Source organism: Dipodomys ordii, unplaced genomic scaffold (assembly GCF_000151885.1).
Source record: "Dipodomys ordii isolate 6190 unplaced genomic scaffold, Dord_2.0 Scaffold128, whole genome shotgun sequence".
In the NCBI taxonomy this organism is placed as follows: domain Eukaryota; kingdom Metazoa; phylum Chordata; class Mammalia; order Rodentia; family Heteromyidae; genus Dipodomys; species Dipodomys ordii.
In genome coordinates, this window is record NW_012267344.1 from 990,347 (window position 1) to 999,258 (window position 8,912).

Consider the following 8,912-nt stretch of genomic DNA (forward strand, 5'->3'; position numbering starts at 1 on the left):
TCTGCTCAAAGCTACAGGTTGCAAAAGGAATTCAAAAGCCAGGCAGTGGTGGCTCACGCCTGTCATCCCAGATACTCAAGAGGCTGAGATCTGAGGATTGTGGTTCAAAGCCAGCCCAGGCTGCAAAATCTGAGAGACTTAACCTCCAATTAGCCACCTAAAAACCAAAAGTGGAACTGTGTTCAAATGGTAGAGCACTAGCCTTGAGCACAAAAGCACAGGGACAGTGCTCAGGCCCTGAGTTCAAGCCCAAGGACTGGCCAAAATAAACAACAACCAAAAGAAGATTGGGGAGATATCTCAGTGGTAGAGCGCTTGCCTTGCATGCATGAGGCCCTGGGTTCGATTCCTCACACCACATAAGCAAAAAGAAAAAAACCGGAAGTGGCGCTGTGGCTCAAGTGGTAGAGCGCTAGTCTTGAGCTGAAGAGCTGAGGGACAGCGCCCAGGCCCAGAGTTCAGGCCCCAGGATCGACAAAAAAAATAAATAGTCCTTGGATTTTTTTTATTTTCTATTTTCTTCTACCTTCTCAAGGTGTCACCTCTTGCATTTTAGGTAAGAAACTTAACAAAACCTGCTGTCTCAATGGGGGTACGTGCATCTTGGGGTCCTTCTGTGCCTGCCCCCCATCTTTCTACGGACGGAACTGTGAACACAGCGTCCACAAACAGTAAGCCATCGGACAGGAGAGAGCTGGGGCTGGGTGGATGGACAGGCAGGAGAGGGAAGGAGAAAGAACAGGGTTGGGTTTTTTTTTTTTTTTTGCCTGTATGTGCAGGTTCTGGGACTTGAACTCAGGACCCAAGGTGCAATCCCTAAACTTTGCATGCCAAGCTAGCGCTCTACCACTGGAGCCACAGCGCCACTTCCAGTTTTCTGGGGGTTCATTGGAGATCAGAGTCTCACAGACTTTCCTGCCCAGGCTGGCTTTGAACTGCCATCCTCAGATCTCAGCCTCCTGAGGAGCTGGGCTGAAAGGCATGAGATTTACAATCCGTATTATCTGTTTCTTCTCAGACATTGTGGCTCTCTACCACATGGTACCTGGCTACCCAAGAAATGTTCCCTGTGTCGATGCTGGCATGGCCAAATTCATTGCTTTCACCAGCCATTCCTTCAAGACTGTGGTAAGCAAGGCTTCCCTCCTCCATTATTTATTAGTTTGTCAGTTATAGGACTCGAACTCTGGGCCTGGGCACTGTCCCTCAACTCTTCAGTTCGAGGTGAGCGCTCTACCCCTTGAGCCACAGCACCACTTCCGGTTTTTCTGAGTGGTTCATTGGATCAGAGTCTCACCGTCATTCCTGCCTGGGCTGGCTTTGAACCGTGATCCTCACATCTCAGCCTCCTGAGTAGCTAGGAGGACAGGTGGGAGCCACTGAACAAGTTTCTCTGTCTTCCAGGGGCGCGTGTGATGGATGATCACTTCATGACTTCCAAGAGTCCCAAGCCAGCGCCCCCAGCGTGGACCCCTTTCCTGTTAGCTGGCCTCTGCCTGCTTATGCAAAGTTATTGATAATTGACTTTTGCCCCCTTTTTGTTTTCTAAATATCATATGACCAGTAAAAGTCAGCTCTATTTATCTTGTGTCCCAGTCTTATGTTGAACTCTTATTAAGTCTTCATATTAGTACTTTTTTGTTTGTTTGTTTTTCTGTCCTGGGCCTTAAACTCTAGGCCTGGGTGCTGTCCCTGAGTTTTGGGGTTCAAGGTTATTGTTCTACCACTTGAGCCACTACTCTACTTATGGCTTTTTTTTTTTTGTGGTCCATCATGGGGCTTGAACTCTGGGCCTGGGCACTGTCCCTGAGCTCTTCAGCTCAAGGCGAGCGCTCTACCACGTGAGCCACAGTGCCACTTCCAGTTTTCTGGTGGTTCATTGGAGATCAGAGTCTCACAGACTTTGCTGCCCAGGCTGGCTTTGAACCACCATCCTCAGATCTCAGCCTCCTGAGTTGCTAGGATGACAGGTGTGAGTCACCAGCACCTGGCTACCTGTATTTTTTTTATCTTTTCTTTTTTGGTACTGGGGGGGGAGGGGATCGAACCCAAGACATTGCACTTGTAGGCAAGTGCTTTGCCACTGAGCTACATCCCAGCACTCTACTTCTGGCCTTTTTTTGTGTGTGGGTAATCAGAGATAAGAGTCTCTCAAGCTGGGCAGCAGGGGCTCACGCCTGTTATCCTAGCAATTCTGGAGGCTGAGATGTGAAGATCATGGTTCAAAGCCAACCTGGGCTGGGAAGTCTGTGAGACTCTCATCTCAAATGAACCACTGAGTTGTGGCTCAAAGTGGTAGATTGAAAAAGCTCCCAGGCCCCCAAATCAAGCCGTTAGGGCCAGCACACACACACACACACACACACACACACACACACACACACACACAGAGCTGCCATCTTAAATGGACCCTGCCTACTGTCTCTCTTGTTCTGACCTTTTTCAAGCCTGTTGTTAATCGGCTCCAGATCTCATTAACCCCTGGATTCAAGAGCTCTGGCTGGGCTGAAGGGATGGATGGACACAGCTCATAAGCCGCCTGGATTTTATGAGCATCTTTTCTGGCATCTTCCAGGTCATTCTCGGAAGAAAAATGAGAATGAGGGGGATTCTCTGGCAGTACTTTCCAGATTATTTTTGGGCAAAGGAATGAAGTCGCCAAATGCAGTTGCACCTGCCCAGACATGTCCTTAGGGTCCTAGGGAGATAGGACACAGCTGTCCCCAGACCAAAGCCCCTGGCCAGCTTTTTTGTGGTTGTTACTTGTGGTTGTGGGGCTTGAACTCTGGGCCTGGGCGCTGTCCCTCAGCTCATCAGCTCAAGGTGAGCACTCTACCACTTGAGCCACAGCACCACTTCTGGTTTCCTAGTGGTTCACTGGTGACAAGAGTCTCCCAGACTTTGCTGCCCAGGCTGGCTTTGAACCTTGGATCCTCAGATCTCAGCCTCCTGAGTAACTAAGATGACAGGCAGGCGTGAGCCACCGGCTCCCTGGCCAGTTGGGCGACAATGGCTCGCACCTATCTGGCTTTTGTCTGTGTCTGTGGTACTGAGGAATTGAAGCCAGGGCTTCCTGCATGCTAGGCAAACGCTCTACCACTGAGCCACCTGCCCAGCCCTGAGCATCTTTCTTGGCTGGATGTCTTTTATTGGCAAACACTGATTGCCCAGAGCCAGTCCACTGTTATCACCAGGGGGAGGGGAGACTAAGCAACGTGAAATGTCAGCACCCAGCTCAATCCATGGATTAAGGGCCCCTAAAGTACCACATACTTTTCTTAAGTCAGCCTGTCAGGTGTCCCCAAAGTGTGGCTGGTCACCCCATGCAGGGGTTCCCCCCCACACACACTTTATCTCTGAGGGTGGGTGGCATCCACCTGCTGCTCTGACAATCTGTTCCCAGCTTCGAGCCAGAACATGATGGGAACATGAATGGATCTCTCAGCCAAGTCATGGTCCCCCACCCCTGTGCCAGGGCCACCCCTGATCTGTCTCTAGGTGGGCCCTGCGAGCTAGGGACTTAATTTTTCATCGGGAATCAGAGGCCACCGCCTCTGGAAAGCTGGCTGTGTGATTCTGCCACTCCATTCGGGTGTCTGGAAGCGTGCATGGGCGGAGGTACTTCGGCCACAGTCCCACCCTGCATATAAAACAGATGTACACGCCGAGGGTTGAGGACCCAGGCGAGCGAACCCCTCGGGGCGGCCCAACTAATCAGACAAGAATTCTCTACAGCACTGCCCACCAAACAGCGCAGATTCGTCTCCAAGGTAAGGAAGGGTGTCTTTGCAGAGAGCCTGGGGTGGAGTTTATGGTGTATTTTCAGAGATGCATGAAATGGACTCCTTGGATTCTTCTTTTTTTTTTTTTTAAATGCTGGTTCTGGGACTTGAACTCAGGGCCTGGGCACTGTCCCTGAGCTTCTTTTGCTCAAGGCTAGCACTCTACCACTTGAGCCACAGCACCACTTCTGGCTTTTTCTTTTGGTGATTCATTGGCGATAAGAGGCTTAAAGATTTTCCTGCCCTGGCTGGCTTCGAACTGTGATCCTCAGATGTCAGCTTCCTGAGTCGCTAGAATGACAGGCGTGAGGACCACTGTGTGGTGCTCTTGAAGAGACTCGAAAGAATGGAGGTGGGGCTGGGAAGGTGGCTCAGTGGTAGAGCGCTTGCCTAGCATGCATGAAGTTCTGGGTTCGATTCCTCAGCACCCCTTGCACAGAAAAAGCCAGAAGTGGCGCTGTGGCTCAACTGGTAGAGAGCTCATTTTGAATAAAGGAAGAAATTGAGGGACAGTGCCCAGTCCCTGAGTTCACACCCCAGGACTGGCAAACAAAAAGAACAACAACAACAAAAAGATGAAGAATGAAATTCATAGTTTACGAAATACAAGCCTTCGGGGTTGTTTTTGGGGGGTGGGGTGGGGAGGTATGGAGGGGTTCTGATTGCCTGTCTGTGCCTCAGGCTTCAGTTCTGTGGTATGACCTCTTTTTTTGGTTTTGGTTTTGTATAGCACTGGGGCTTGAGCTCAGGGCTTTATACTCTTGCTTGGCTTCTTCACTGAAGACTGGTAAGTTATCACTTAAACCACTTATACTTTTGTTTTTTGTCGGTTGTGGGGCTTGAACTCTGGGCCTAGGCGCTGTCCCTCAGCTCTTCAGCTCAAGACCAGTGCTCTACCACTTGAGCCACAGCGCCACTTCCAGTTTTCTGGTGGTTTCTTGGAGAGAAGGGTCTCATGGACTTTCCTGCCCAGGCTGGCTTTGAACCGTGATCCTCAGATCTCAGCCTCCTGGGTAGCTAGGATGACAGGCATGAGCCATTGGCACCCAGCTACTACTTTTATTGGTAGTAATTGGAGATTAGATTCTTACAAGCCAGGTGCTGATGATTCATTCACACCTAGCTACTCAGGAGGCCGAGGTCTGGAGGATTGCAGTTCAAAGCCAGCCCACTAAGAAAAGTCCCAGTGAGATCTTATCTCCAATGAACCACCAGAAAACCAGAAGTGGTGCTGTGGTTCAAAGTGGTAGAGCGCTCGCCTTGAGCAAAAGAAGCTCAGGGACAGCGCCCAGGCCCAGAGTTCAAGCCCCATGACAAACAATAAAAAAAAGAAACTTTCTTCTCTGCATTCAGCCGTTCTTGTATTTCTAGGGGATGAACAGTCAATACACCCGCCGCGAGATATTCTGCCAAAACACCTGTCACGAGCTCAAACGCTTCTGGGAAAGAGAGATCGGCAAGCAGACATGCTACCGGGAATCTGAAGAGAACCGTCTGGGAAAAAGCGCCCTGAGAAAGTACATCGCCCCTCTGTCTCTTTCTTTTCTTTTCGTGCCCCTCCTGAGGTTTGAACTCAGGGCCTGGGCACTGTCCCTGTGCGCTTTACCACTTTGAGTCACAGCTCCACTTCTGGTTTTCTGGTAGTTCATAATAGTCCCATGGATTTTCCTGCCCAGGCTGGCTTTGAACCCTGGTCTTCAGATCTCAGCCTTCTGAGTCACTAGGATGACAGATGTGAGCCAACACATGAGACTATTTATTCTAGGTGGCTCACACCTGTCATTCTAGGGACTCAGAAGGCTGCGATCTGAGGATCGAGGTTCAAAGCCAGCCTGGGCAGGAAACTCCATGAGACTCTTGTCTCCAATAAACCACTCAGAAAATCAGAAGTGGTGCTGTGGCTCAAGTGGTAGAGCACTAGCCTTGAGCTGAAGAGCTGAGGGACAGTGCCCAGGCCCAGAGTTCAAACCCCATAACCAACAAAAAGCAAAAAAGTTCCGAGGATCCAGATTCAAATTCTCTGCGATGAATCTCTTGTCTGCATAATGACTATGCACCCACAAACCTTTGCATAAATGAATACCTACATATAAGCATACTTTTACATCTATCATAAAGCCTTTGATGTATTTAAAACCTAGACATACCCTGCAGTCTCTAGCAGGAAACCAACAGCCCTGGAAATGAATGCATGCACCATGATTGTGTTGTTTTGTTTGTTAATTTAATTTTATTTTAAAGGCTAAGAGAAGAATGGAAACAGAGGCTGGAAACGAAGCTGAGACTGGGGAACCATCCAGAAGAGACTGAAAATCGAGCAAATGTTGGCTGAGAGCATCCTGCTACCTTGACTACGGGCGGGCACACAGTGGTTTGGTCGCACTGCAGATGGGTCCCTGGCAAAAGAAACCTTATCCGTCTTCTGCCCATCTTCCCGTACCATATTTCTTTGTTAAGTAGTATGCCATTTATTATTGCAAAGTGTCCCAAAGAGACATTTATTATTTAATATCAAAACTCCCCGCAGCCTGGCTTGTGTTCAAACAATTACAGTCTAATTGTGAAATCCACCTTGTTGGGCTTTTCTTATTTTTGGTGTTTTGTTTTGGGGGCCTATCCTGGGGGCGCTGTCCCTGAGCTCTTTGGCTCAAAGCGGGTGCTCTACCACTTGAACCACATAGCTCCACTTCCGGTTTTCTAGTGGTTCATTGAGAGAAGAGTCTCACAGACTTTTTTCTTCCCCCGGGCTGGCTTTGAACCGCTATCCTCAGATCCTCAAGCCTCCTGATTGGCTGAGATGACCGGCGTGAGCCACCAGAGCTAGAGTCTGCTGAGAAATTCTCAATAGAATAACTCTATTCACACTGACGGCTGGGCGACTGGGGCATGAATGATTTTGAATTCCTAGCCAAGAGCTAGCTTAGCTTCATGAGTTATTCAACATGAAACAGACCAGTGTCAGTGGCTAAAACACAGAGGAAATTTTTATCTGAACGCTTCCTAAGCAGGAAGCTCGCTCTTTCTTTTTTGCCAGGCCTGGGGCTTGAACTCAGGGTCTGGGCATGGTCCATGAATTTCCTTCTGCTCTACCACTTGAGCCACAGTGCCACTTCTATGGATGTGGTACTGAGGACTTGAACCCAGGGCTTCATGCATGCTAGGCAAGCACTCTACCACTGAGCCACCTTCCCAGCCCACCACTTCTGGCTTTTTTATTTTTATTTTTATTTTTATTTTTTTTTTGTCGGTCATGGGGCTTGAACTCTGGGCCTGGGCGCTGTCCCTCAGCTCTTGAGCTACAGTGCCACTTCCGGTTTTCTGGTGGTTTATTGGAGATAGGAGTCTCACGGTCTCTCCTGCCCGGGCTGGCTTTGAACCGCGATCCTCAGATCTCAGCCTCCTGAGTACTAGGATTACAGGCGTGAGCCACCAGCGCCCGGCTTCTGGCTTTTTTAGTAGTCAGTTGGAATCTCCTGGCATTTCCTGCCCCCAAAGGCCTCCAACCACGATCCTCAGATCTCAGCCTCCTCAGTAGCTAGGATTATAGGCGTGAGCCACCAGCGCCCGGCTTCTGGCTTTTTTAGTAGTCAGTTGGAATCTCCTGGCATTTCCTGCCCCCAAAGGCCTCCAACCACGATCCTCAGATCTCAGCCTCCTCAGTAGCTAGGATTATAGGCATGAGCCACCAGTGCCCAGCCTGCCTGCCTGCCTGCTTTTCTTCGTTTTGCTTTTTGCCAGTTAATTGGGAGATAAGAGAATCTCATAGTTATTTTCCCCCCCCCTTCCTTCCTGTCTGGGCTGGCTTTGAACTGCGATCCTCTAGATCTCAGCCTCCTCCTGAGCGGCGTGAGCCACCGAAGCCTAATTATGCTGGGGTGGAGGGTTAGGGGGTGATGTTTGAACTCAGGAAAGATGCTGTGTCCTGGCTTGTTCCTCTAGCACCCCCTACTGGCTGGAAGTGGATGTGCTTGCGGGAGGCCGATTTCTTTGCACAGGTTACCCTAGTGATTGCGTGCTTGAACAGACCCCAAAAAGAGGTCTGGGCTGCATCTGAAAACAGCAGGTGAGTGACCAGTGGAAGAACTCGGTTCCACCAGCCAGGAACTACACACCCCTGTCATCCTAGCTGCTCAGGAGGCTGAGATCCAGAGATGGTGGTTCAAAGCCAGCCCTGGATGGGGAAAGTCTGTGAGACTCTTTTATCTCCAAGGAACCAGAAGGGAAAATTCCAGAAGTGAAGGAGTTAGCTCAAACCTTGAGTGAAAAAATATCCAAGTAGGAGCTCAAGGCCCTGAGTTCAAGCCCCAGAACAGGCACATATACAAACAATAAAATACAACCAAAGGTTAGATGCTCAATAAAAATAAGGTCATATACAAATAAGATAAGCCAGGCCTCAGTGGGAGGCTCATACCTGTCATCCTAGCTACTGAGGAGGCTGAGATCTGAGGATCGCGGTTCAAAGCCAGCCTGGGCAGCAAAGTCAGTGAGACTCTCATCTCCAATGAAACACTGGACCGTGGAGCTGGGGCTCTGTTTAGTGTGGCAAAAGGTAAGGCTGCCCCACAGGAGTGAACCTCTTTTGGTGTGTGTGTGTGTGTGTGTGTGTGTGTGTTGATCTCAGTATTAAATTCAAGAACTGGGCACGGTCCCTGATCTTTGTTGCTCAGGACTAGTGGTGCTCTACCACTTGAGCCACAACTCCATTTCCAGCTTTTCTGAGTGGTTCATTGGAGATCAGAGTCTCATGGGCATTTCGCACCCAGGCTGGCTTTGAACCATGATCCTCAGATCTCAGCCTCCTGAGTAGCCCGGATGAAGGGGGCACGCCACCCATTGCCTGGCTTGCTTTCTCTTCCAATTTCCTAAGACCTAGGTGAGTTGAGATGTTGTTGGAACCAGGGCTGGAACTCTTCGGGGGTGGTCTGTCAACATTTCTAGCTTGATAGTGTTACCTCCTACATTTCCTGTGTGAAATCAGTAGCCACGAGGAGAAGGATTGGTTTGAATAAAGTTGCATTTTTTAAAACTTAAAAAAAAAAAAAAGAATAGGGTGTGGATCAGTAGCCGATGGCAAATTACCAGCTCCAAAAGCCACAGCTGCTACATCTCTCCCTCACCCCCCCAGAG

The 8,912-nt window shown here is 49.6% G+C and overlaps 2 protein-coding genes across 2 annotated transcripts in view; both read left to right on the forward strand.

Annotated features, from left to right (window-relative positions):
- Tdgf1 (teratocarcinoma-derived growth factor 1) overlaps positions 1-1,517 on the forward strand; it is a 2,807-nt gene extending 1,290 nt beyond the window's left edge. The window contains exons 2-4 of the mRNA XM_013030221.1: positions 557-671; positions 1,019-1,128; positions 1,405-1,517. Coding sequence (XP_012885675.1) covers positions 557-671; positions 1,019-1,128; positions 1,405-1,517 — 338 coding nt within the window. The remainder of the gene's footprint in view (positions 1-556; positions 672-1,018; positions 1,129-1,404) is intronic.
- Positions 1,518-5,156: 3,639 nt separating this feature from the next.
- On the forward strand, positions 5,157-6,369 carry LOC105996272. Its single transcript, XM_013030290.1, has 2 exons — positions 5,157-5,299; positions 6,024-6,369. The coding sequence occupies exons 1-2, from the start codon at positions 5,157-5,159 to the stop codon at positions 6,112-6,114; spliced, it is 234 nt and encodes a 77-aa protein (XP_012885744.1). The 3' UTR covers positions 6,115-6,369.
- The last annotated feature ends 2,543 nt before the right edge of the window (positions 6,370-8,912 follow it).

Excerpts from the sequence above, each read along its gene's own strand:
- LOC105996272 (XM_013030290.1), top strand. The coding sequence starts at position 5,157 with ATGAACAGTCAATACACCCGCCGCGAGATATTCTGCCAAAACACCTGT. Across the intron at positions 5,300-6,023 it reads GGAAAAAGCGCCCTGAGAAA|GCTAAGAGAAGAATGGAAAC; the intron begins GTACATCGCCCC and ends TTTATTTTAAAG.